General features: G+C 44.5%; 1 protein-coding gene across 2 annotated transcripts in view; it reads left to right on the plus strand.

Moving 5' to 3' along the window:
* Positions 1-25,058, plus strand: part of NPHP4 (nephrocystin 4) — a 353,374-nt gene extending 328,316 nt beyond the window's left edge. For both annotated transcript variants that reach the window (XM_073656722.1, XM_073656723.1), the window contains 2 exons: positions 6,066-6,206; positions 24,198-25,058. In XM_073656722.1, the coding sequence (XP_073512823.1) occupies positions 6,066-6,206; positions 24,198-24,368 (312 nt within the window). In that variant the 3' untranslated portion in view covers positions 24,369-25,058. The remainder of the gene's footprint in view (positions 1-6,065; positions 6,207-24,197) is intronic.
* Positions 25,059-26,709: the final 1,651 nt, after the last annotated feature.

The raw sequence follows: 26,709 nt of genomic DNA on the forward strand, positions 1-26,709 counted from the left end.
GTGTATCAGATATCCCTTTACGGTTCCTTTGAGGCATAGTCTACTCCGGTCCCTATAATGCCGTCACACGTTAGTGCAAAGATGACCTAAATAAAGACAAAGTATCTCAACTAAAAGTGTTTTCCTTTTAACAAGTGAAGTGCGCTGCTAATACAAACCCCTTCACAATTAAGTATAAGAGGATGTACATGGCTGCTTGGCAGCAGAGCGGCATTTCTAATTTACTGGCACATAATTGTCTATGAAGTTATAGTGCATCTGTGACCTATCTCCAGTCTGAAATAAATCACCTCGAGCTCCATCCATCATGAAGATTTAATTCCATCTTTACTACCCTCTTATGCATTGTACTACAAAGTTGCAGAAGTTGTTAACATAAACTTGTTCACTTGTTCCTCGCAGCCCATTCGTTTTCATTGGCATAATCAGACTTTATGTCCTTGTCCAGAATATTTAAAGAGGATTTTTCACTGGATCTTTTCAATTGAAACTGAGAATATCCTCAGATTGTCGCTGCTCGCCTGATTCTGGAACAGTTTTTCTTTTGTGCTCCGATAATAGTGTTGAAAATTTTCCCATCAACCAACTGGGCGTATAACACTGAACTTCTCTGTGGGCGTTGCATTGTTTTGATTGGCCAAAATCAGAGGAGAGAAAGCAAACGCCCACAGAGAAGTTCTGTGATACACGCCCAGTTGGTCAAAAGGGGAAATTTTCACCATCATTACCCAGGGGCATAACTTTGGAGCAGTGTGGAACAGAAGGAAAACTGTTCCCCAATAAGTGAAGCAGGTGCTAAGTTTAAATAAAAAAAATCCAATGAAAGGTCCTCTTTAATGACTTGACGAAAGCTAAAATTAGTATAACTTAACTTTATATTTTCTATTACCTTTGAAAAATATTGCAATAAAAATATCTTAAAGGGAATGTCCTCGTTGCTTCTATTGTTGCAAATTTGTTGGAGACATGATGTTATGGCACGTAGCAATACAAAAGTATTATAGTATCTCCACCTCTTCTCAAAATGGCAGTTTATAGAGGAGCATGCGACCAGACCATGGGAAAATGGTCTGAGCAATTGGAGGAGGGTAATGGACAGGCCTGGTCACATGCTCCTATATCAGAAGCTATTTTTTGGGATAGGAGAGCTGTGCCGTCTGTGAGGAAGGCGGCACGAACAAGTGCAGGAGGAGAACCTGTAATACTTATATATTAGTAAGTGCCAAAAAATCATGCTTCCCACACATCTGTTAAAATAAATATAAAGTGGACAACCCCTCTAAATGGCTCCTGTCTGAAACCCTTTAAAAGATAGGCCAGTCTGTCCCTTTATGGACAAAAAGGACTGATTCAGCATCAAGAAATCCCGTTTTGAAGGTGTCTGGAAGTGCATTGGGGTGTGACGATGCACTTACAGCTTCTCAGCCTCGCTCTATATTTCCTGCAGTGTATCAACCTCCCCTGGCTGGTTGACAGGTCATTGACCATGTACCAGAGGAAACAACCTGTCAATCATCCAGTGGAGGGTACTGATGGGCATGAAATAAATCGTGAGGCCGAGAAGCTAGAAGTGCTTCATCACGCCCCCCAGGAACTTCCAGATACAATTTCAAAATGGGATTTCTTGCTGCTGGAGCATAGCTTTGGGGTCATAAAGGGATTATCTGGCTTAAATCCCCTCCGTAAAGTATTTGAAACGAGAAAGAAAATAAATCTAACTATGGAATCTAGAAGCTCATTAGACTCTATAGTTACATTTTCTATTACGTGAAGGGCGGTATCTAAGCTGTGTAAAATTCATAAGGTCCAACAGGCCTGAACTTGCCGAGAATCTTCCAATTTTTCAAATACAGTTGTAGCAAATTTGGGACTGTCCAAGGCCGGATATGGAGGGGATTTATGTAAAGCCAGGCCAATGCTTAGGTGTGGCATTCCCCGATGTGACAGCAGACAGGACTCAAACCCCCCCAATGCTTTAAACACTAATGATGGTGGGGTTTCCGAATTTCCAATCTCACAAAAAAATTGGGATATTGATTTATATTAAGCTTCTGGGCCGAAATTGAGGGAAATCTATAACCCGATTCAACCATTGGCCTGAAATTATAATTATAGGATTACACAGTTTACAGATTCATCTTCCTTTTAAGGGGTTGTACACCTTGAAAAAAAAGATCTTTAGGTATGTTTGAAATTTCAATATATACAATGTACTAATATACTTTCATTATAAAAGCTCCTTCTGGAGAGCTCTTTCTGTATGAGCAAGTGACCAGTGATGTGTATGAAGGGGGCTGGCTGTATGCATCAATTCAGTAGCTAAGTCAACCCCCTTCTCCATCACGGCTGAGTTACAGATGAGGCTAACTGAGCTATTGAAATTAACCACTCAGCCAACCCCCCTTAGAAAGAGGGAAGAGTTAAATTAGTGAAGTGATAAGCCTGTCTAAAGAGATGTGTTTTTAAAGTACACCGAAAAATGTGGAGGTTAGGTATTAATCTGATTGTCTGGGGTAGTACATTCTAGAAAACTGGTGCAGCATGAGAGAAATCTTGGAGATGGAGTTGAGTGGTTCAGGTAAGGGAGAATGTTTGTTTGTCTTAGATCAGTTGCAGGACGGAGAGCATGAGTAGGATGATAGAACTGTGGGAGGAGACGTATAGTGGTGCAGAACTGTGGATAGCTCTGTAGGAGAGTGATGAGTTTATAGTGTACTCTATAGCGGATGGGTAACCAGTGTAATGACTGGCACAGGCAGGAGATGTCGTTGTAGCTACTGGAAAGAACTACGACCTTGGCTGCCGCATTCAGGATGGATTGGAGAGGAAAAAATTTATTAAAAGGGACACCGATCAGTAGATTTTCAGTAGTACAGACGAGAATGAATAAGAGGGACAAGGTTGGACACTGGTGGAGATTTGATAATGAAGCTCGTGCATATTTTAATTTAGAACAACCTATTGGCTTTTCTTAAAGTGTGTTAAGTTATACAAAATGATAGTAATTCAATACAGTCTTGTGCCACGGTAAAATGTTATTTAACATGGTAGGCTACAGGGGGCGAATAGCCAATTTGTGGAAAGCCTCAGAGCCATTATTTGCCATCATCCAGTCAAAAAAGTATAAATTAAATGTATAATGTTTTAACATGAGAGCAAACGGGTCAGGGATGACTGACAGATGGTATTCATTTTTTTCCATGTTTGTTTAACGTATCACCCCATCTATCCCAGGATGTGTCAACTTAAGAGAGAAGTTAAGGAAGGAGACATCTCTGTGTTTGTTCACAAAGGGAACAGAAAACTGTCAGGCTTTATTATGGGTGAAGGCCAACTGCGGGCTCTTAATAGATATCGGGAAACCATGGCTAAGAATAAAAGATGGTGTTTTTTCTTTTTTTAAATAAATAAAAGTTGAAACAAATGATCTCTTTTTGCTTGCTTGGGCGTGGCATGCGGATAATAACGCCATAATGTTTCAAAATCTATTTCTATGTTTTTTTGTGGATCATGTTAGAATAAAATATATTCATTAAAAAAATCATTAAAGTGTTTGTTCCCATGATAGTACTTTCCTCAGTTAGATTATGCAAACATAATCTTGCATCATGCCCCCCAAAGTGGCGAGAATGGGGGCTTAAAGGGAACTTGTCAGAAATTCTTACACTCCCTCCAAACCATTAATATTTTTCTGTAGCCCTTTAAAAGATAAGGCTGCCATTCCTTTTATAATCCCAAAGTGCCTCTCCAGCAGTGAGAAATACTGTTTTAAAGTTGTGTCTGGAAGTGCATTGAGGCATGAAGATGCACTTACAGCTTCTCAGCCTCGTGCTGTATTTCCTACCTAGCAGAATCCTCCTCTGCCTGATTGACTGGTCATAGGCCGTGTACCAGAGGAAACAAGCTGTCAGTAAGCCAGAGGAGGGTGCTGCTAGGTAGGAAATACAGCACGAGGCTGAGAAGCTGTAAGTGCATCCTTATGCCCGAAAGCACTATATGAATGGAGCTGCCGGGCACAGTAGGTGACTTCACTCACCAGTGTCTGCCCTCCCAGGAACTATAGGCGCTGCACAGAGAAACAGAAGAGAGGGGCATGTTACACTTTATTTTTTAGCCCCCCCCCCAAGTGATTTATGTTCCCATAGGGGGCCATAATGTCTGTCCACTCGATACTAGACAGTGACTTTAACCGTGTAGGTTCAGGACATCCCTCCACCTTCATTTGAAAGCCCTTGAAGAATCTTCTTGCTGTATTGAGATGTTACATTTCTTCTCGGCTGTTTTTCTCCTTTAAGTTTCCAGCTATTATCTTGCATTATGATAAATGACTGGAGCATTCTCTCAGAAAGGGATTATTACAAGCTGACAAGTATAATTTTGCTGGGCTGTTCATTGTTAAAATAATTTGAGTTAGTGTGTCGAGCGGCAGATCCTGGGGGAGCAGAAATGAAACATTACAATCTGAAAATATTAAAGCTCTCCAGTAATTTCTTTATAAAAGTGCCATGCAAGCTGAATAGGGCGCCAAGCTATCCTGGAGGAAACGACTTAACAAGTGTAAGCGCTGCTCAGACTTTCCTAGAACTCGGCATCGGGTTGTTCTCGGCAGCATTATGCTGGACTTGGGCTTCAAGTCAATCAATCTTACTGTTATACCTGCGCCTCAACAGTCACCATCATTTTATTTCCCGCTGCATCTATGGAAAATAATGCTACTTTGGATAGTCTTGATTGACAATTTTTCATTTTGTGTCTGCAGCTCCTGTGCAGACTTATGCATCACCATAGTAACAGACTACAAACAAATCCTATGTAGTCTAATCGTGCAGTCACACATTTTTTCCATTTTTGCCTTACTTGCTGCCATCATACATATATTAATTTAGTAAAAAGTAGAAGACAATGGACGAAAGTAGTGCTACAGGATCAGACTACATAGTGTTTATTTGTAGTCTGTCACCATGGAGACACATTGCCCTGCATAGAAGCTGTAGACCAACAATGCTTATCAAGTCAGTTTCCACTCTTAGATACATTGATACAATAAAGACAATTGATTGAAAATATGGACATACCCTAAAAATATATCTCACCCCAGGATGTAGTTAAAAATGATCCTGTTGATGATTTTTGGCATGGCGGCGCACATTAATTCTAACATTTGGTAAAGGACCGCTTGAGAGGGATAGTGTGATACCAAATAATCTTAAAATAGCCTCTTGTATAGTGTAGTTAATAGATGTTATAGCGCGTCACATTGGGATTACACCACCGTCACCCCTGATTATTCACAATCCAGCTTATTGTTCTTGGAAACAGTCAACAAGAATGTTATCAAACACGCCCAAAGATGAACTTCTGTAATGGAGGAGGGTCACGATATCTGTACAAGACCTGGTGTAAAAACTACAATTCCCAGAATACAAATGAAAAAGAGCAATCTCCTGGTAGACATTGAGCCAACAAGGAATGCTGGGAGATTTCAGCTCAGATGCCTGCAATTCTGAATTATGCTGGGTTCAATCCCTCTGCCCTCTCTGCAAACCAAGAGCAGATGGGAGAAAAATTAATTGATAACTACAGGATTAGACTACATAATTGGTTTGTAGTCTGTCACCATAGAGACACACAGATCTGCTGTATACGCAGTATGGGAGGAGATTTTAATCAAGACTGAGGCAACAAGGGATGCTGGGAGATTTTATCTCTGATGCCTACAATCCTGAATTATGCTGGGTTCAATCCTTCTGTCTTCTCCACAAGCCAAGAGCTGATGGAAAAATAGTATCTCATAGCTACAGGATCAGACTACGTAGTGTTTGTTTGTAGTCTGTTGTCATGGAGACACAGATCTACTGTATACACAATGGGAGGAGATTTTAATCAGGACTGTTTGCTTAGCTGCTTAATTTTTTTACTTTATAAGCACTGGAGCAATAAATATAAGGGTTCAAGAAAGTGCATATACCTTATAAAGGACAACCTAATATTTAAAAAGTGGGGTTGTACTTGAAGAGGTGCTGGAAGAATATTTACATTGTGTTTCTTACTTTATTTTATTTTAGGCCTTTGAAATAACAATCTCTACCGGAGAGAAGGGCTGTAACAAGAGGATCACCTACACCAACCCGTATCAGACCAAGAAGAGGTACTCACTCCATACCAACAGGGCTGACCTTCTGCAGTTCAAGGAGAACACCTTTGAGGTAAGGGTTGTCCCCACCTCTGCTGATGCTTTTTAGAGGTTCTTGTTCTGTTTTATTTTATTGTCATTTCTTATAATAGAGAAAAAACGCGCTTCCTCGTGTGGTACCGCAGAAAAACACAGGAAGTAGAGGTGCAGTTTACTGCTCGCCTCGGTTTGTTGTGCTGCCGGCGCTACACCAAAACATACGTCAGGATTCCACAAAGGGGTTCTCCTGCCAAATCATGGGACCAACAATGAGAAAGTGGGAGAAACTGTTCCAGAAGGAACTGTAGAGCGCACAGAGAAGGATGTTTCTATAAAACCTTATGAAGACCCCAAGCCGAGGTAGAAACACGTTGCTCTTGTGCCAAAGAAAGTTAATGTGTCAATCCATATTGCTCGTCTGGTGAAATTAGGTTCCTATTGGAGACGAGCGAACCTGAACTGTAAAGAACGTCTCCTGGAAGTCCTTTTTAAAGTTCGGGAGTCCGGGGAGGAGAGAGTAGGAGATCGCTTTCAATGGGGTTTAGGTAACCGAACTTTGGACTAAAGTTTGGTGTGAACTTCCACAGGTCCGCTTATCCTTAGTACCTATGGATCATTTAGTTCATCGTAACTGCAGCACTCACTAGCTCCTCCTGGTGTTTCCTCTTTGAGCCTCTACAGTTGCTCCTGCAACCATTTCTCCTACTTTCTGATAGCCATTTCCTAGTCACAGCTTTTACTTGTATAGTTGGGTGACAAACAATGTAGCACTTGTCACCATATTTCAATAATTCCCAAATAACAGAAGAGCCTAGATGTATATGTGTGCATTTAGAAGTGTATCTGTAGGGGTGCAACCAAGCCCTTGAACCTGTGGGATCCCGTACAAATCCCTCTACCATATATAAGCAGACCACTTGCAGGGCCAGATTTCGCACTGGGGACCAGGAGCTTTTTGTTACGCCTTTTTATACTTCTATATCACTATATACCACCATTCAGGATCCTAGATATGTTGGGTGATGAATTTAAGTGAATTTTCAGATGTAGCAGATTAATGTCATCTTGGGTGCCACTATGCAGGGAAAGCGTAGGATGAAGAGCCACAGTGCTGATTTAGGGCTGCGTCTCATTCTAAGATCAGTGTGATCCCAGAGGTCAGACCCCCACTGATCATAAACTGATATGCCATCAATACGTAAGGGAATGTGCACAAGTTCAGTATTTGCAGCAGAAAAATCTCTTGCAAGTATTGGAGCTTTGGCATGAAAAATGCTGCATAAAATACACGTTTTTGATGCATTTTTTTCCCCATTCATTTGAATGGATGAAAAACGTTGCAAAAATGCTGAAAGAATTTTCATTCTGCAGATCTGCAAGGAAAAAATAAGCAGTGTTTTTTCATAGGAAAAAGGCTTCAAAAACTCAATGTGCAAATATATACCCTACGGTTGGAATAACCCTTTAATGTCCTTCATTTATTGAAAGGAGAAGCATAACCCATTATGAAAATGATTTCTTTATAGAATATGCAAATTAAAGCGACTTGTCCACCATTTCTGTGGGAATAATGGATAGCGTTCCAGTGAACCCAGCAAGAACGGAGCTGATGACTTTCCCTGTCGCCATTGTGCTGCGCTGCTTACATATTCCATCTGCTCTACCTAATTAAGACATTCTAATTGCTGGGTACAACGGGTCATCCATACTCGCCGCCGTCACTTGTAAAGCCAGTGATTCCAACCCTGGGAAGTGACTTTGAAAGTAGTTAAATCAAGGTCTCTAGCTCCTCGTAAATCAGTGTGTATTATAAAGCAGCACTCTACTGTAATATTAGGAGTTTACAAGTTCGACAAGTTCACGTGCCCCCTAAACGTTTCATTAAATTTAGAATTCAGTGAGGCCGACCGTAATGGGATCATTCTACATGACAGAACAGAGGTCACATTTACAGAGGTTACTTCCTAGTGCTTCAGATAAGATCTATTAACAGTGTTTATTTTCAGCTTTCACTGTACCCAGGGAAACGCTAATATCAATTCTAGTCATTTATTGTAGTTTTAAAGGGATTGTTGTCACGGGTGTACTGTGACAGCGAGGAGCCAGAAGACCTTAGATTTCACATACTCTTGCACTGATCAGAAGCACTTCACCATCATTATAAGCAGTGCAGGTTTCTGCTAGCAGTGCAGGGGTTAAATTTGTTCAGTTGAGAGTCTCTGGAGCTTTCCTGCTTTGATGGTCTCAGCCGTTCAGTATTGGCCACTCCCCTCTGCTATATATATTGCCAGTGTTAGGCTGAGTGCCCACGTAGCGTTTTTCAAGCGTTTATGCTGCGGAATTTCCGCAGCATAAACGCTTGTGAAACGCTAGGTAATCCGCACCCCATGGTCCCCAAGGGGATTCCGCATGTTCTATGCACATGCTGCGGATTTTTCCGCAGCGTTTATGCTGCGTACAAAAATCCGCAGCATGTCATTTAATTTTGCGGAAGCGCAGCGGAACTCCCGCCATTGACTTGCATTGAGACGCATAGAAACCGCGACTGTACATTTTACAAGCGGCTTCTATGAGTCTCTATGTGCGGATGGTACCCAGTTCTGGAGGAGAGGAGACTCTCATCCAGACCTGGGTACCATTGTACCTGTAAAAAAAGAATAAAATAACAAATAAAGTTTATACTCACCTTTTCGAAGGCTTTTCTCTGACTGCCGGCATCGCTTGAGGACCTGCGGTGACGTCACAGTCATGTGACCTCAGGCCCTTCACCGCTCTGTCTCGCGATATTCCGGCATCCAGGAACCAGACAGGAACGAGCGCTGCAGCCACGCCAGGGCCTCGGGGGTGAGTATAGCTTTATTTGTTTTAATTTTTACGGTTCACACTATATAAATCCATGCTGTTTGCATGGATTTATACAGTGTGACCTAGTTGTCAAGCACTTTCCAAGTGATGCTATCGCCTGGAAAGCGCTTGTCAATCTGCATGCGGAAACGCATGTGAATCCGCATGTGGATCCGCATGTATTCTGCAGGAAAAACGCATGCACAATCTGCATGCGTTTTTTCTGCCAGGGAGATGCAGAAATGCTGCAGAAATTTTCTGCTTCATTTCTGCATCGTGGGCACATAGCCTTAGTTTTATACTGTCTGGTGTAGAGTTGGAGGTGTTTGGAGTGTTATTCAAAAGACTGTTGCTTGGTGATTTGTCTGTGAGCATATATCCTCATCCTCTCCTATTTGGTTTTCCTTTCTTTTAATTCCCAGTGTTCCACTCTGTTGTTTGTGTGTGCATATTTGTATGATTGGTATTTTCATTTATCCCTGTACGTCTTCCCTCGTTAGTCTGGTTTGTATATTCTTATATACAACTACTCCCCACTTCCCTGGCTGGGGGAAAGGACAGATAAGGGCTGATTCAGGAGCTCAGCAAGGCACATAGCCCCAGCGTCTTCACCATTAGAAGTAATTCAGGGAGCAGATATAGCTAGGGTGCCCCTAGCTTTATGGATACGGAAGGAGCCCCTAGCCCAGCGATATCAAACAATAGTCTTGTTATAGTTGTACAGCTTGGGACAAATTGTTTGGAAAATGACAGTTTGCAATAAAATATACATTTACCCAATGCACTTTCATTAAAAATGTCACCTGTTTCCATCACTTTCAACCATCTTTTCTGTGTGCTGAAAGTTGTGTAGCCTTTCAGCATCTCGATACAAGAGGAAACTACTTTCCCTCCCCATCAGATCAGGTGACGAAAGGGGTTACCACATGATCTCAGATCCCTGCATTCCGTTTGGTTATCTCCTATGATGACATCATGACACAGAAGGGGGAGGCATCACCTTCTGCTATGACAAAGGATTGTAGAATAAAAGGGCTAAAAGTGGTGAAAGCAGTTGAAAATTTTAATGAAGGTCAAATGTAAAGTTTTATATATATTTTTTTAATTTTATCATAATGGGCAACCCCTTCCTGATGTCTCAGATCAGGTGCGAGTGTGTTACACAGCCAGCATCTGCATATTACAGCTGCGTCTGGAGTTAGTTCCATCCACTGCTGTTTAACCATTTACATACCATGAGAGGCTGAACCTTTGTATCCGCCCTCTGGGTCCTCATATTAAATCAAGCCTATAGGATATTTCGCTTTACTACATAAAATTAATATATATATTAATAAAATTAACCCATACAGTGAATGATGAAAAGAGGGGAAAAAACGTAAAACTTCATAATTGTAATTTTTCGGTATGTAATAAATAGCAATCAAAATGTCTTTTTATTCTTTTTTTTAACTCCATCAACGGCAAAATAACATTTTCAGAAAATAACGATACAAGTCAAACTTGTTTTGTTTTTATTTACAAAGTTTTGAATATCTTTGTAAAAAAAAATATATATATATATATATATATATATACACACACATATATATGTGTATGTGTGTATACACAGTATGTATATGTATGTATATATTGTAAGGTAGCGGTATTGATCATGTTGGGGGGGCACTCACTTCACCGGGTCAATTAAAGCACACAAGCCACATTTTCCAGTAAACTAAAGTCCAGCAGTTTATTACACGTCATAAACTGCTTATAACTAGTGTTGAGCCACCCCCGTAGTGTTCGAGTTCGGTTCGGTTCGTCGAACACCCGTGTGTTCGCCGAACTGTTCGTCGAACTGTTCGTCGAACACCTTCGAACACCGTTAAAACCAATGGCAGGCAAACAAAAACACATAGAAACACATAGAAAACACCTTCAAAGGTGTCCAAAAGCTGACAAACTGCTCAGAAGACACAACTAACACATGGAAAAGTGACAAGTACATATAGTCATGCGAAAAGAAAAGAGGTGGAGGAGTAAAAGGAGGGGGAGACACAGATATAGGCATGTCATGCCCTTCTAAAATCCAAAAAGTGAGAAGCCGAGACGGCCAGTCCGCTCCTGCCCGTGCCACCTCCGTGTCGCCGGGTTTGTGCCAGAGCCGCGGTGAACCCTGACGGCCAGCCCCCCTCTCCCAATACTGGTGCCTGTCCGCTGGTGGGTCGAGAGAGCCCCCCTGTGGTGGAGGCAGCTCTAAGCTTTTTAATTTAAATTGTCCCTCTAATTTAAATGAATACACTTTAAATCCATTTACAAGGATCTATTGGAGGGCAAGTCTCATGCCAGCAGCCGCGTAATTCCAGCTCCAGTAGCGTCCACTAAAGCTGCTGCAGTTAAAAAGCTTTTATAAGGATCGAGCTCGGCTGTCCACCGCAAGGCATCCTAGTCCCAGTCCCAGCCCCTATGCCTTGGGGTGCCTCCTGATGCTCTTCACTGAGTATCCCGTGGTCCCGAAGCATTTCCTTTGAAAAAATTAAGTGTCCAAACTACAGGTGGTGTAGCTTGCTTAACAGCCGGGATAATCCGCTGACTAGCAGACACTGCTACTAGGCACAAAGTATTTCCTGGGCTAGATGCAGTTAAAAATTTGTAAGTAGATACTCTCGTTGGATGCTGAGAAAGCATTCCATAGAGTCTCCTGGCACGCCATATATGATTCTCTTAAAAAGCTTGGGGTAGGGGTCTAGGGGACCCTTTTATAGCCAAAATCACGGCCCTGTATCACAATACGTCACCTAGGCTGAAGATAAATGGAACTGTAGCACCGAGGGCTCGGTTGCTACAGACGTATTGCACCTCACCCAGAGGTGTGATATCTCACTCTCAGATAAGGATGGAGTGTGGATCAGGACCCGACACCTGCATGCATTACACCACATTGCCGTGGGGCAGGGCGACCAATATGCCCCTGAGATGGGCACGACAGTCCCTGTCCCTGGCTGGAGTGGGGGGAGGGAACACTGAGGAAGGGGAACCCTGCAGTGCAGGAGCAGGGAGGAAGCAGTTGATGGGTGCATTGAGAAGGGAGTATAAAAGGTGGGCACCATCTTAGTTCAGTGCAGAGAAGTCTGAGCAGAAGTGGCAGGGAGCAGGGGCTCTGCATGAGCTCTGCTCCGGAGGCGGGCCTAGTAACAGAGGCCCAGGCCTGCAAGAGGGAGAAGGAAGGAAGAGGAGCGGAGAAGGCTCCAGGAACGAGGAATGAAGGGATCCCAGGGGTGCGGACGGGCGAGTCGCCACCGCACGCCCGAATCCACCTGCGTGGAGGGGTCAGGCCAAAGGGGGAGACCGGTCCCCGAACTAGTGGAGGCAGGAAACGACCCTCAGCTAGAAACCGGAGGCTCTGACATTTTATGTGGCGCAGCCCCTTGCTCCACCCGCTAGGAAGGCACCACATAGGGTCAGGGAAACTGGCGCCAAGTTTACCAAGAGGAGGCCCGAGGCAGCCGGACAGAAGTGTTGGTAAGAAAGGCCAGACAAAGGACACACAAAGGGGGTCCTGTGAAGCGCTCCAAAGTTATCTGGGAGTTGTCTGAGCCCCTCACCTGGTGAGCACAGTACGACGTGGGCAGCCGTTACCTGCAGACGTGGTCTGGATAATAAGAACTGTGAGTAAAGGCCCTGAACTGCATCACTGACTCCGTGTCGTTACTGCTGCTGCCCTGCACCATCACCCCCATCCTCCGCATACACTGCCCTGAGGCTATACTCCTCCCGTGGGGAGTTATGCTACGCTCTGCTGCACCCACAACACCAGCCTTAGCGGTCTGCCCTGTAGCGGCGGTTCACTCTGACCGCAATCCACGGGTGGCGTAGTCAGACATTTAAACATCAAAACCACATAAATAGTTCCGCCACTGGTTTGACCGCCCAGAGCCACGGAACCGGATCGCCGCCACGAAGACTACAACCACCAGCATCCACCAAAAAGGGTCCGGCTCCGGGTGTCCCAAGGCCCAGGGGGTGCGTCAGAACATTTTCATCACCTTTCACAATCACCAATGGGACAAGGCAGGGATGTCCTCTGTCCCCTCTCTTATACATCCTAGTGACGGAGCACCTGCTCTCATCAATTCGCCATAACCCCAATATTAGGTGGATTGAGGTGGGAGGCACCGAGTACAAGTGCTCTCTATTTGCTGATGATGTCCTAGTATATATCACTCAATCACATATATCCATCCCTGCTGTTATGGCTGAAATAGATCACTTTGTTACATGGTAAAATTTTAAAATCAATGCAGCGAAGTCTGAGGCCCTTGATGTCTCCCTCCCTAAATCCATATAGGATTCCATCCAGTCCAACTTTCCCTTTGCCTGGCCCTCACAGGGTATCAAATACTTAGGAATTCCTATTCATAGAGACCTCTCCCATCTATGTTATCTTAATTTTGGGCCCTTTATTGAACAATTCCATACAGACCACGGTTGGCAAGTTAGAACTGTAAGATTCACTACGTGAACCACTGGTGTTTTGTGGAAAAGCACATGTACACCGCGTTCCAAATTATTATGCAAAAAGTGTTTAGGAGTGATAAGGGAAGAATTTGTTTGTTTGTCAGTTAAACTCATTGATGGTGATGTGTGTCAGGGCTCTTTATATCACTGTAAGCAATTGCAGACACCTGTGCTAATTAGTTTGGCAGGTGTGTCCAATGAAAGGCAAGACTACTTAAGAAGGCTCTCTCACATTATTAAGCAGCCTACATTTTCTGCCAAAATGGGAAAGAAAAAGGATGTGTCGGCTGCTGAGAAGCAACAAATTGTGGAGTGTTTAGGTCAAGGCATGACTACAATCAACATTGTGCGATGATCAGGATGAAGTGTCTTGGCAATCAAGAAGTATGTAGCTGATTCACAGTACACACGTGTGCGTGCTGATAAGGGCAAATTGAGGACTCTTTCCTACAGGCAATTACGTCAGGTTGAAACAGCAGCGGCAAAAAAGCCTTGTCATAGCAGCAGACAAGTTTTTGAAGCTGCTTGTGCCTCCAATGTCCCCCGAACAACAAGATGCAGGGTCCTTCAGAGGTTTGCAGCTGTGCATATGCCATCCTGTCGACCTCCTCTATCCACTTCACACAAGCAGAAACGGCTCCAGTGGGCCAAACATTACATGAAGACTGATTTCAAAACTGTTTTGTTCACGGATGAGTGCCGTGCAGTGCTCGATGGTCCAGATGAATGGAGTGGAGGATGGCTGGTTGATGGACACCCCACGCAAACACGGCTACAGCGCCAACAAGGAGGAGGTGGAGTAATGTTTTGGGCTGGAATCATGGGGAGAGAGATTGTCGGCCCCTTTAGGATCCCTGAAGGCGCTAAAGATGAACTCCATAATGTATGTGGATTTTCTCAAACAGCACTTCCTGCCATGGTTCAAGAAGAAGAACCGTGTATTTCACAGCAAGATCATTTTTCTGCATGATAATGCACCATCTCATGCTGCACATAAAACATCTGCATCTCTGGCTGATATGGGCATAAAAGGGGACAAACTTATGGTGTGACCCCCATGCTCCCCTGACCTCTACCCCATTCAGAACCTTTGGAGCATCATTAAAAGGAGTGTCTATGATGGCGGGAGGCAGTTCACATCTAAGCAACAGCTCTGGGAGGGTATTCTGTCCTCATGCAAAACAATTGAAGCAGAAACCATCCAAAACCTGACAAATTCAATGGACGAGAGAGTTCAGAAGCTCCTTTCGAACAAGGGGTCCTATGTGAAAATGTAACATCACCTAGAATAAAGTTTTGAGTTGAAAACTGTTTGATTTCAGTTTCTAACAACCTGCTAATGCTTATAATTTCAAAAATGACCATTTTTTTGGTCTTTATTAAAATGAAAAGGTTGATCGAAAAGTTTGGGGGATCTAAGAGTGTGGCAACCCAGTAGTCATGATTACTTCGAATTCTGACAATATGAGGGTCATGCTGCAGGTAGTGCAGCAAGAAGGCACTTATGTGTCTTGCGCTTCTCGGAGCCCCAAAATTATTTTCCGGGCTAGATGCAGCTAAAAATTATTTTTAATTTTAAATCTGGTGAAGCTTATTATAGATGGCCTAATAGGATCAGTGCTGCACACTGCTACAAAGCCCAAATTATTTTCCAGTCAAGATACAGATAAACATGATTAGTAATTTGAAAGCTTAAAACGGTTGGTAGGGTGATTTTAACCAATCATCAAGCTTTTACTCTCCCCAGGATGACACAGGGGTAGAAAAGTCGTTTCGGATCCATGATTTGTTCATCTTTATGAACGTGAGTCTGTCTACATTATCAGTGGAGAGCCGCGTGCGCTTATCTGTCAGCACACCACCAGCAGCGCTGAACACACGTTCAGACAGAACGCTGGCTGCGGGGCATGACAAGATCTCCAAGGCGTAAGTGGCTAGCTCCGGCCATTTATCCAGATTGGAAGCCCAAAAAGAGCAAGGGTCCAGTGACACAGTCGTGGCTTCAATGTTTACTTGGAGATACTCCTGTACCATCGTCTCTAGGCGTTGACTATGTGTCAGACTTCTTGTCTCCTGTGGCCTTGCAAAGGATGGGCTAAAAAAGTGGTGAAATGATTCCGCAAAATTGATGTTACCAGCAGATACTGTGGTTCTGTTACGGTTTGAGTGCTGAACACTTGACGGTCCCACGGTTGGCAAGTTGGAACTGTGAGATTCACTACGTGCACCACTGGTATTTTGTGGAAAAGCACATGTAAGATTCTGCAACAGTCTCTGCTGATACTCCTGCATGCGTGCATCCCTTTCTATGGCAGGAATAATTTCTGCAAATTTACTTTTGTACCGGGGATCTAACAGTGTGGCAACCCAGTAGTCAGGATTATTTCTAATTCTCACAATTCGAGGGTCATGTTGCAGGTAGTGCAGCAAGAAGGCACTCATGTGTGTTGCGCATCCAGGAGCACCAAGTCCCTGTTGTGTTGGTGGCGAGGTAGCAATCATGCTTCCTTCCTCTGTCCTCTCCCCCCAACCTCGCACAACAGAAATGTGATCAAGGTCTCCCTCATCTGATGAGTCTTCCATCAGTTCGTCCTCCACTTCTTCCTGGGCTCCTGCACCTTCCTCACTAGTTTGGCTGCTACCATGCGCCCTGGTAAAATCATCTCCCCCACCCTCACATGCCTGCCGCCTTGGTGCTGCCGACCGTCTGGACCTTGCAGATGTTAGCCCTTCCGCATACAACTCCTCCTCCTCTACTTCCTCCACCTCCTCTTGTGCCACCACCTGACTCCGAATTCTGTTTAACATGTGCTCCAGCATGTAAATCACCGGAATAGTCATGCTGATAATGGCATCGTCAGCACTAAACATCTTCGTCGCCATTTCAAAACTGTGCAGAAGGGTGCATAGGTCCCTGATCTGAGACCACTCCTCCAGCGTGATTTGCCCCACCTCTGAATCTCGTTGGCCCAGGCTATACGTCAGAACGTATTGCACCAGGGCTTGTCGGTGCTGCCACAGTCGCTGCAACATGTGCAGAGTTGAATTCCACCGGGTAGGCACATCGCATTTTAGCCGGTGAAGTGGCAGGCCCAACGACTTCTGTAGAGATGTAAGTCGCTGAGCTGCGGGATGCGAACGGCGGAAGTGAGCACACAGCGACCGTGCCCTCTGCAGAAGGCCATCTAGTCTGGGATAGTGGGCTAAAAATTGCTGGACAACCAGGTTCAACACGTGAGCCATACAAGGCACGTGTGTGACATTGCCCCGGCGAAGGGCCGCACCCAGGTTTGCAGCATTGTCGCACACGGCCTTCCCTGGTTTCAGGTCCAGTGGAGACAACCATTCATGAAATTGGTTCTCCAGAGCTGACCACAACTCCTCAGCTGTGTGACTCACATTTCCCAGACATTTCAATGTAAAAACCGCCTGATGACGTTGAGCCCTACTGCCAGCATAGTAAGGAGGTGTGCAGGATCCCTTCTGCGCAGTTAGAAAGCTTGTGGCATGACCAGACAGGCTTTGGGTGCAGGTGGAAGACCGAGAGGAGGTTGAGGAGGCAGAAGCAGTGGAGGAAAAATGACATAAAGAGGATTGACGCACAACTCGTGAGGACGGCAAGACTTGGACAGCAGCCCCTTGTCCTGCTGTCACCATAGTTACCCAGTGCCCAGTCAGCGACATGTAACGCCCCTGTCCATGCCTACTCGTCCAAGTGTCTGTGGTGAAATGCACCCTGTCACACACAGAGTTTCTCAAAGAAGCGGTGATGTTGTGTGCGACATGCTGGTGGAGCGCAGGCACACCTTTCTTTGAGAAGTAGTGCCGACTGGGCATCTGGTACTAGGGCACTGCGACGGACATAAGGTCTCGAAAATCCTCTGTGTCCACCAGGCGGAAAGGCAGCATTTCTGTAGCCAAGAGCTTGCAGATGGTGAAATTCAACCTCTTAGCTTTCTCATGGCTAGGAGGAAATGGTCTTTTACTTGTCCACATCTGAGGGACCGAGGGCTGGCTATTGTGCTTAGACGGGGTTGATAAGGGTGTCCCCGGCAAACTGACGGTCTGTGAGGAAGATGCAGGCGGACATGTTAGGTTGCCTTGATCCAAAGGTGGTGCTATCGATGTCGGACAGCGCTCAAGACCAGCTGGTGTTACCACCTCCAAAGAAAATGATGACCTGCCAATCACGCTGGCTGTTGCGGGTAAAGAGGTGGCAGGTCTGCGCCCCAAAACAGGTGTGACTGCTGTCCCCCCAGTCACAGAGGATGAAGAGGCCGCGGATGCACAAGATATGGCAGACGGTGGTTGGCCCGGCTGGCTAGACCGCATTGTAGCACACTGAGCTTCCCACTGCAACTTATGCTTCATGTCCATGTGCCGGTTCATGCATGAAGTACTCAAACTATGTATTTTTTGGCCTCTACTTAGCTTTTGCTGACAAATGTTACAGATAACACGAGTTGGGTCATCTTTATCGATCTGAAAAAATGCCCAGGCTATGCAAGGCTTAGCACCCATGCGACCTGAAGAGCCACCACGACTTGTGGTGAGAGGCAGAGTTGTGTTTGAGGATGCAGTTGTTGACTTGCTTCCAGTACTACGTCTCTGTCCAGGAAGGCGCAACCTGACCTCGTCGTCACTAGCATCTTCCTCCACCTCCTCTGCTGACCTCCTCTCTTGGCTGACTGTGGGTTGACAGTAAGTGGGATCTCCGACCTCATCATCATCACCCTGTGCGTTATCACACCCGTCGTCCTCAGAGCCAACCTGTTCCTGCCCTGACAAAAAATTAAAGTTGTCGCTCCAATCAGGTATTTGAGTCTTATCATCGTCTTCCTCATTGTCTCCACCAACAGGAGTTACAGTTTGGGAATGAGGGTCTACATTATGGTCAGAACCTTCTGCGTCTGGTCCTGGATCCGACTCATAAAGATTCTGGGCATCAGTGCAGATCATTTGCTCGTCTGGATTCACAGAAGCGCTGGAGTCGACCTCTGATTCCCAGGCTATAGTATGAGTAAACAGCTCTGCAGACTCAACCATCTGTTCTACCTCATACTCAGACGGGCAGCTGGAGATTTGGGAGCTGTGAGGAAGCAAGTGCGATTTGGGTGACACCTTTGAGGACTGGAGTATTTGTGATGTTGAAGTTGATGTGGAGGAGAGCCCACTTAAAGGAGCACTTGATATCCGTTGAAGCACCTGCTGTTTTTGTGCCTCATCTGGAATTTGTAGCGATTGGCGTGGCCGTAAGAAAGGGATCTTATCACATTGTCCGCTAAAAGAAGTAGACATTTTAGTTTGGCTGGAAGATGGTCTTTCTTTTGCACCTACCCCACGGACACAACCTTTTTTCCCCTTCCCAACATGCCTATTCCCCTTTCCACCAGCAGCAGGCCTTTTTCCACTCATTTTGGTGGTTAACTAATTCACAACTCTGGAGTTGTTTGCACAAAAAAACAATGGATGGTAACCGAATAGAGCTGAGTGGCCAAACTGTGGTATTAGGCCAAAACTATTGGCTGGGTTAGATGCAGAAAAAAATTATTTTTAATTTGCAACCTGATGGAGGTCAGTATAGATGGACTAATAGACCAAGTCCCACACACTGCTAGAAGCCCAAATATTTTTTCACAGCTAGATGCAGAAAAAAATTATATTCAATTTGCAACCTGCTGGAGGTCAGTATAGAAGGACTAATAGAACAAGTCCCACACACTGCTAGAAGCCCAAATATTTTTTCAGAGCTAAATGAAGAAAAAAATTATTTTTAATTTGCAACCTGATGGAGGTCAGTATAGATGGACTAATAGACCAAGTCCCACACACTGCTAGAAGCCCAAATATTTTTTCAGAGCTAGATGCAGAAAAAAATTATTTTTAATTTGCAACCTGATGGAGGTCAGTATAGATGGACTAATAGACCAAGTCCCACACACTGCTAGAAGCCCAAATATTTTTTCAGAGCTAGATGCAGAAAAAAAGTATATTCAGTTTGCAACCTGATGGAGGTCAGTATAGATGGACTAATAGAATGATGCTATGCCCAAAAGATTTTACTTCACTAGGTGCAGTAAAAAAATTGGTATTCTATACACAGGTGGTATATCTTGCAACACAGATAGGCTACTCCACTGACTAACACACTCTGCAATAGGCCAAAAAGGATTAGCTTTGCTAGATTCAGCCAAATGCTGTGAAAAAAACTTGCACAGCACTGGCACAGACCTGCCTGGCAAAAACTGATAGGAACTGATGTAACCTAGTCCTGAAAAGGACTGCAATTACAATTAGTCTTTACTCCCACAATCTATCTATTTAAGAGCACAGACCTGCCTGATAAAAGTCGTAGGAAATGCTGTAACCTAGTCCTTAAAAGGACTGCAATCACAACTATTCCCTACTCCCAAGCTATCTGTATATTTGTGCGAAAATTGGCTTGAAATTAACAAGGTATAGCGCACACAGCAACAGCGGTGCCGTCTAACACGCAGCTGCAGCAGTGAGAAAATGGTGGCGACGGGGAAAATGGCTTGGTCTTATAGGGCAAGGACATGTGACATACACTGCCAATGACACATGCCCTTGCTTGTGTGAAAAAAAGCACTTCGCTCCGTGTGTGCGCTGCTGATAGGCTGACAGATTGCACCTCCCCACTGCAAATGCGGGAAAGAGAAAAAAAAATGGAGATCTTCATTATTTCTGCAGAGATCCATCCCCTGCCCCTCCCCCCGCCCCGCTGTACACTCAAACTGCGTATTAACATTAATTTTCATCATTACTGAGAAAAAATCCAGTTATGATTTTGGTGCACGAACAGTTATCGAACATAACCTCGAACAGCCGAATTTTTCTCAAATTGTTCGTGTTCGCCGATCGGCTCGAACACCGCCCAAAACAGCTCGAATTTGAGATTGGCGAACAGTTCGAGTAGAACAACGCTCATCTCTACTTATAACATAGTCCATCTCAGTGGCTCGCAGGAATGTTACACATGTAATGTCCTAGAGCCTTTCAGTGGCAGCTATGCCCGCTTGGCTTCAGATACAGACTTCAGCAAGGTACAGCATCAATGTCCATATAAAGAACCATTTTTACCTTTGCTGGGTCTAATCTGCTTCTCTCAGCTCTGTTCTGCCACAGCTGTGGCTTTAAGGCTTCCCAGCCGTGGTCTGCGAGCCACGTGCCTTCCAGGACTACTGGCGTCCCAAACACAGGGATCAGGCCTCTTGCCTCACCAGGCCTATCTCTAACTGTTTCCAAACCACCCGGATTTAAATATCTTTCTGTGCACACAGGACCTGTGATGATGTCACAGTCATGTGATCAGTCACCTGAGGGGAGGTACATGGTCAGCCAGAACACACCCCCTGGACATTTTAGCAATGCAGCAAGGCGATGCATTACATATATCCCCCTCTGTTCAAACTTGTGGGGTTGAACACATAATATACACAATCACATTATAACCCACGGTTCACACAGAGACCATGTACTTGAAAATTGTGCTGCTCAGCCCCTGGAACATTAGTCATCAACATTAGCCCATTCCTTAGGGACCTACCATCTGTCATTGTCACTAACTTCGTCAAGTCACATTTCCGAGTCGTAACCCTGTCAGACCTCCCCTCCTCCCAGCGGTCAGTCGTAACCTTGTCAGACCTTCTCCGCTCCCAGCGGTCAATACAGCAGTGTGACTCACATGCCCTTGTATCTAAGGTCCGGTCCGACTCCGTACTGTCCCGTACTCTATTGGGTCGTTTGTATGGGCCTCTCAGACCTGAGTTACTGGAGGTCTCACTACCTCTAAACCCATGTCCACTGTCCTCAGGACATATTGGAAGATCTCTAATTTCTACTGTAGCCGTTCTATTATTTGAAGGACCCTTTCTCTGTCTGGTCTCACAATTTCTAGACGGCTGCCATCTTCTGCTGCTCAGGCGATGCTGTCTTTCCACTCGCAGTCTGGCGAGATTCAACTGTTCTAACTCCCGCAGGTAGGTCACTCTGTACTCCATCAGCATGCGTATATATGCAAGATTTTCTTCCATTCCTACAGCGGAGCATGACACCATGCCGTCTTCATCTGGTATCCAGTCCTGACGATCATGTGGACTGCTTACTTTCATCACACCAGACTTCTTTACCATCATTTGCAAGGTGCGGCCATTTCTCCCAATGAGCTTTCTTTCCAGAGCATGAGGCACCCGGATAACCTCTGCCCGCAGTCTTTGAGCTTTTCTCATGAGTTCCAGTTGTCTAACGGCTTGTTCCGTCTTCAACCGGACAAACCGCTTCGTGCGAACACATCGCCAGTGCATGTCACTTAGGATAGCCACCCTCTTCACTGTGACTTCGGTTGTGGACAGGACCACCAGCTCTTTAGCTTCTGAGGTTGAGTACACCTTATAGGCTCCCATGGCCTTCTTAAACTCTTCATGCACTGACTCTCTGGTGCAGTCTTCTCTCAAATCTCCGGGTACATCTATGAGGCACTTGTACCGAGACATTTCTGTCTCACCAGTGGTTTCCAGACGATTTTCCGGCTTAGGTTTCAGGTACAACTGACTTTCAGCTTCTTCACGTTGTATGCTTCCCCTGAGCTGCCTTACAGCTATGAACTCAAAAATTCTCGTCTTGACAACTTCCATTCCATACTTATCTTCTTTTAACACTCTCTCAGCCCTCCTCAGGTCCACCTTCTCATGGTTTAAAGGATTAAGCGTAATTTGCCCCAAGGGGGCCTCGTTCACTGATTGGTACATTGCCAGGAAACCTTTGAGCTCGACAACTTCTTCCTCTAGCTCGCTACTCGCCTCTCAGCAACCCATCTCTGAAGCTCTTCCTGCTTCAACTGCTCCTTTATCAGCAGAATTCTCTCAGCCCTCTCTGTCTCCAATGCGCCCACTCGGCACTCGACAGCCAGTCTCTTAAGCTTCTCTTGCTTCAAATGGGCTTGTAATGCCTCCTTGAGCTCCTTGATCTCGGCTCTTATATCCACCGAATCATCCAAGCTCGCATTATTCGAGGAGGCATTTGCTTCATATCTCCCTTCTTCGATAGACTCCTCCATCTTTTCCCACTCAGCTTCCATCCTGCCGATTCTATCCTTAAGGCACATCTCTGCCCTCTGGAGATCATCACAGAACGTCTGCAGCTCCTTCACCTGAGCTTCCAGTCCCGAGATCTTTCTACGGAGATCATCATTCGCATGCCCGCTTGGCTTCAGATACAGACTTCAGCAAGGTACAGCATCAATGTCCATATAAAGAACCATTTTTACCTTTGCCGGGTCTTAGCTGCTTCTCTCAGCTCTGTTCTGCCACAGCTGTGGCTTTAAGGCTTCCTAGCCGTGGTCTCCGAGCCACGTGCCTTCCAGGACTACTGGCGTCCCAAACACAGGGATCAGGCCTCTTGCCTCACCAGGCCTATCTCTGTTTCCAAACCACCCAGATTTATATATCTTTCTGAGCACACAGGACCTGTGATGATGTCACAGTCATGTGATCAGTCACCTGAGGGGAGGTACATGGTCGGCCAGAACACACCCCCTGGACATTTTAGCAATCATTACAATATATATATATATATATATATATATATATATATATATATATATATATATATATATATATATATATATATATATATATACAGTACAGACCAGGACAATGACTCCAAACACACCCCCAGGCTGTGTAAGGGCTATTTGACCAAGAAGGAGAGTGATGGGGTGCTACACCAGATGACCTGGCCTCCACAGTCACCAGACCTGAACCCAATCGAGATGGTTTGGGGTGAGCTGGACCGCAGATTGAAGGCAAAAGGCCCAACAAGTGCTAAGCGTCTCTGGGAACTCCTTCAAGATTGTTGGAAGACCATTTCCGGTGACTACCTCTTGAAGCCCATCAGGAGAATGCCAAGAGTGTGCAAAGCAGTCATCAAAGCAAACGGTGGCTACTTTGAAGAACCTAGAATATAAGACATATTTTCACACTTTTTTGTTAAGTATATAATTCCACATGTGTTAATTCATAGTTTTGATGCCTTCGGTGTGAATGTACAATTTTCAAAGCCATGAAAATACAGAAAAATCTTTAAATGAGAAGGTGTGTCCAAACTTTTGGTCTGCACTGTACATACACACACAGTTCACACTAGGAGGTGCTGGTCAGGTTTCTCTGGTTTGTATTACTATAAGGGGGTGTAACTGCCTCTTGCCTGATTCTGCACTCCTCCCATTAACCAGCAGGTGTTTTATAAACAGCTCTGCTTGCCCTTTAAATGTAGGTGTTTTTAGCCCAGAAGAAGACATGTTTGTCTGTTTAGTTGTAGGCTTGTAGCCCAAAAGTGGCATATTAGGCAGAGTAGTTACCCATCAAGGGGAGGTTACCTTGCCGTGGTTGATGGGCACACTGAATTGGCCAATTTATGCGCTAAAAACCTTCATTGTTTGTAAGTACTTGTTGCTAAGCAAAACAGTTTAGATCTAATATTTTCATTATTTTCATTAAGACGTATCTTGGCCATATGGAGTGCTGCTGCATTCTTTTGATATATTTTATAGTTACGGCAGCTGGCACCAGTTCACACTAGGAGGTGCTGGTCAGGTTTCTCTGGTTTGTATATATATGTATATATTATATTACAATCCCCCTCTCTAATCCATTTCTTGTAGGTCAGCGCTGGGGAAACCTACACAATTGGGCTACGCTTTGCGCCTGGCGAGAGCTGCGGACAGGAAGAAATTCTCATTTTTATCAATGACCATGAAGACAAAAATGAAGAGACTTTCTGCGTCAAGGTCAACTATGAGCAAGCTAATAAAAAAGGCTCTCTAAAGGTGTAGAGTGGAGGTTAACGTGGGAAACTTTCCTTCCAGTTCCCAAGGTTTCACTTACCTCCTCGCTCATATCTCCACATCCCCATGCAGGTCTCTGCATAAGTCTGTGCCAGGCATAACTACCTGATTGACATTGTCATTAGCCACCCAGGCGTCTGTGTAGGGAATAACTTCCTCTGCTGATTGGCCTTGTTTCTCCATGTGCTGACACTGACCAGCAGGGGGAGCTATTGTCTATACAAACTCCTGGGTGTCGTTTAGACAATGCCACTTGGATAATTGTGCTGGATGCGGATTCCTGGGTTGGGATCTACTGCAGGACGGCGGGGATCTCAGAATTTGTGAGAGTGAAGCAAGTTGAAACTTTAGGAAATGTAGTATGCCAAAAGTGAAATTTCTATTTTAATGTGTCTTTAATTATTTTCCCTTCCTTTAGGTATTAATGTGGAACTCATAAAAGATCTATGAAAAATCACTTTTCTAAAATATAAAAAAAAAAATGTTAATTAATGAGAAGCCGAGAAGTTCAGCTCTATTTAAAGGAACATGTACAGTGTATAAGGAATATTTGTGATGTGATTTTATATTATATAAAAATATCTATTTTTATAAGATTTTATAACTTTACAATTGTTGAAGTGTTCACTTTGTATACAGCGTTTTAAATAAAGTTTTGCTTTTGCATTCAGTAATTTATACATGGATGACGTAGTGCCTGCTGTGACTTGTAGTCAGTGCGGAGTGAGAAACCACAAACATCAAATTTTAGACTCCAAAATGTGAATACTGGGCGACCAAGGGAAATCGCATCCAAAATTGCAGTATGTTAGGTATTTCCCACAATTCCATACTCTTCATAAATAAAAGGTCCCGTCTCCTATCCTGATTCCCATGTTAATAAATAGAATTCCAGAAATACAGTGAACACTGACACCTGTTTAGCAACTCAATATAAAAACAGCAGATTCGTGTGTTATTTTGTGTTGGGTGTTACTGTAGATACTGGAATGGTGTTTTTTTGCAATGTCTGCTAACCATGTAGGTGACCAAGGGGAAATTGCAAAATATTAAGCAAAGGTAGATCAAAAAGTGAAGAGACCCTTTGTCAAGGAAAATAAGATCGGTCTCGGGTTCCATCATTATATCTATACCATGACTGAAATGGACCAACATGGCTGCTATCAATATCTCCTAATAACCTTATTCAATGAGATGAGAAAAAAGTGGCACTCACCATCCCAAAAAATAAATTGATAATAAGGATCCGTTGAAGTGTTGGTATAACTCAAAACGGCCTTTTGTTTAAAGCGCTACCCGCGCCCCCCTGCAACCAGTTTTTAATGTGTTGAAAATAAAAGATCTCTTATGGGATGGTGAGTGCCACTTTTTTCTCATCTCATTGAAGACTGTTATATTTGCTCTTGTTGAAGTTGAGCACCATGAGATCCCATCAGTCACATGGTGCGTCCCAGTTATCGGAGAACAAGGGGTTTTTTTTCATGGTGTTAAATCAGCCTTGTGTTACTTTCTATTCTCCTAAAAAACTTGTCACACTATTAAAGGGAAACTCCACTAAAAGACAGTTTTTCATGGAGATTATTAATTAATAATTGTTTTACCCTCCATAATGATTTCTTCTTTAGCTGTACTGTTTTGTCTGTGATGGTTTTAATATGTTTGCAGCTGGTGGGTCACATATAAGATGTCCACGTTCAGTAGAAGAGCCTAGTGGGCCGGCGGTTCAGCAGATGAGCCTAGTGGGCTGGGGGTTCATTAGAAGAGCCTAGTGGGCCGGAGGTTCATTAGAAGAGCCTAATGGGCCGGCGGTTCATTAAAAGATCATAGTGGGCCGGCGGTTCATTAGAAGATCCTAGTGGGCCGGAAGTTCCCTAGCAGAACCTAGTGGGCCGGCGGTTCCTTAGAAGATCCTAGTGGGCAGGTGGTTCCTTAGAAGAGTCTAGGGGGCCGGAGGTTCAGTAGAAGAGCCTAGTGGGTCGGCGGGTCAGTAGAAGAGCCTAGTGGGCAGGCGGTTCATTAGAAGAGCCTAGAGGGCTGGCGGTTCCTTAGCAGATCATAGTGAGCTGACGGTTCATTAGAAAAGCCTAGTGGGCCGGTGGTTCATTAGAAGAGCCTAGAGGGCTGGCGGTTCCTTAGCAGATCATAGTGAGCTGACGGTTCATTAGAAAAGCCTAGTGGGCCAGCGGTTCATTAGAAGAGCCTAGAGGGCTGGCGGTTCCTTAGCAGATCATAGTGAGCTGACGGTTCATTAGAAAAGCCTAGTGGGCCGGTGGTTCATTAGAAGAGCCTAGTGGGCCGGTGAGTCCTTAGAAGAGCCTAGTGAGCTGGC

The sequence above is a fragment of the Phyllobates terribilis genome, unplaced genomic scaffold, assembly GCF_046119375.1.
Source record: "Phyllobates terribilis strain yellow unplaced genomic scaffold, ASM4611937v1 Scaffold_12__6_contigs__length_324123572, whole genome shotgun sequence".
NCBI lineage: Eukaryota > Metazoa > Chordata > Amphibia > Anura > Dendrobatidae > Phyllobates > Phyllobates terribilis.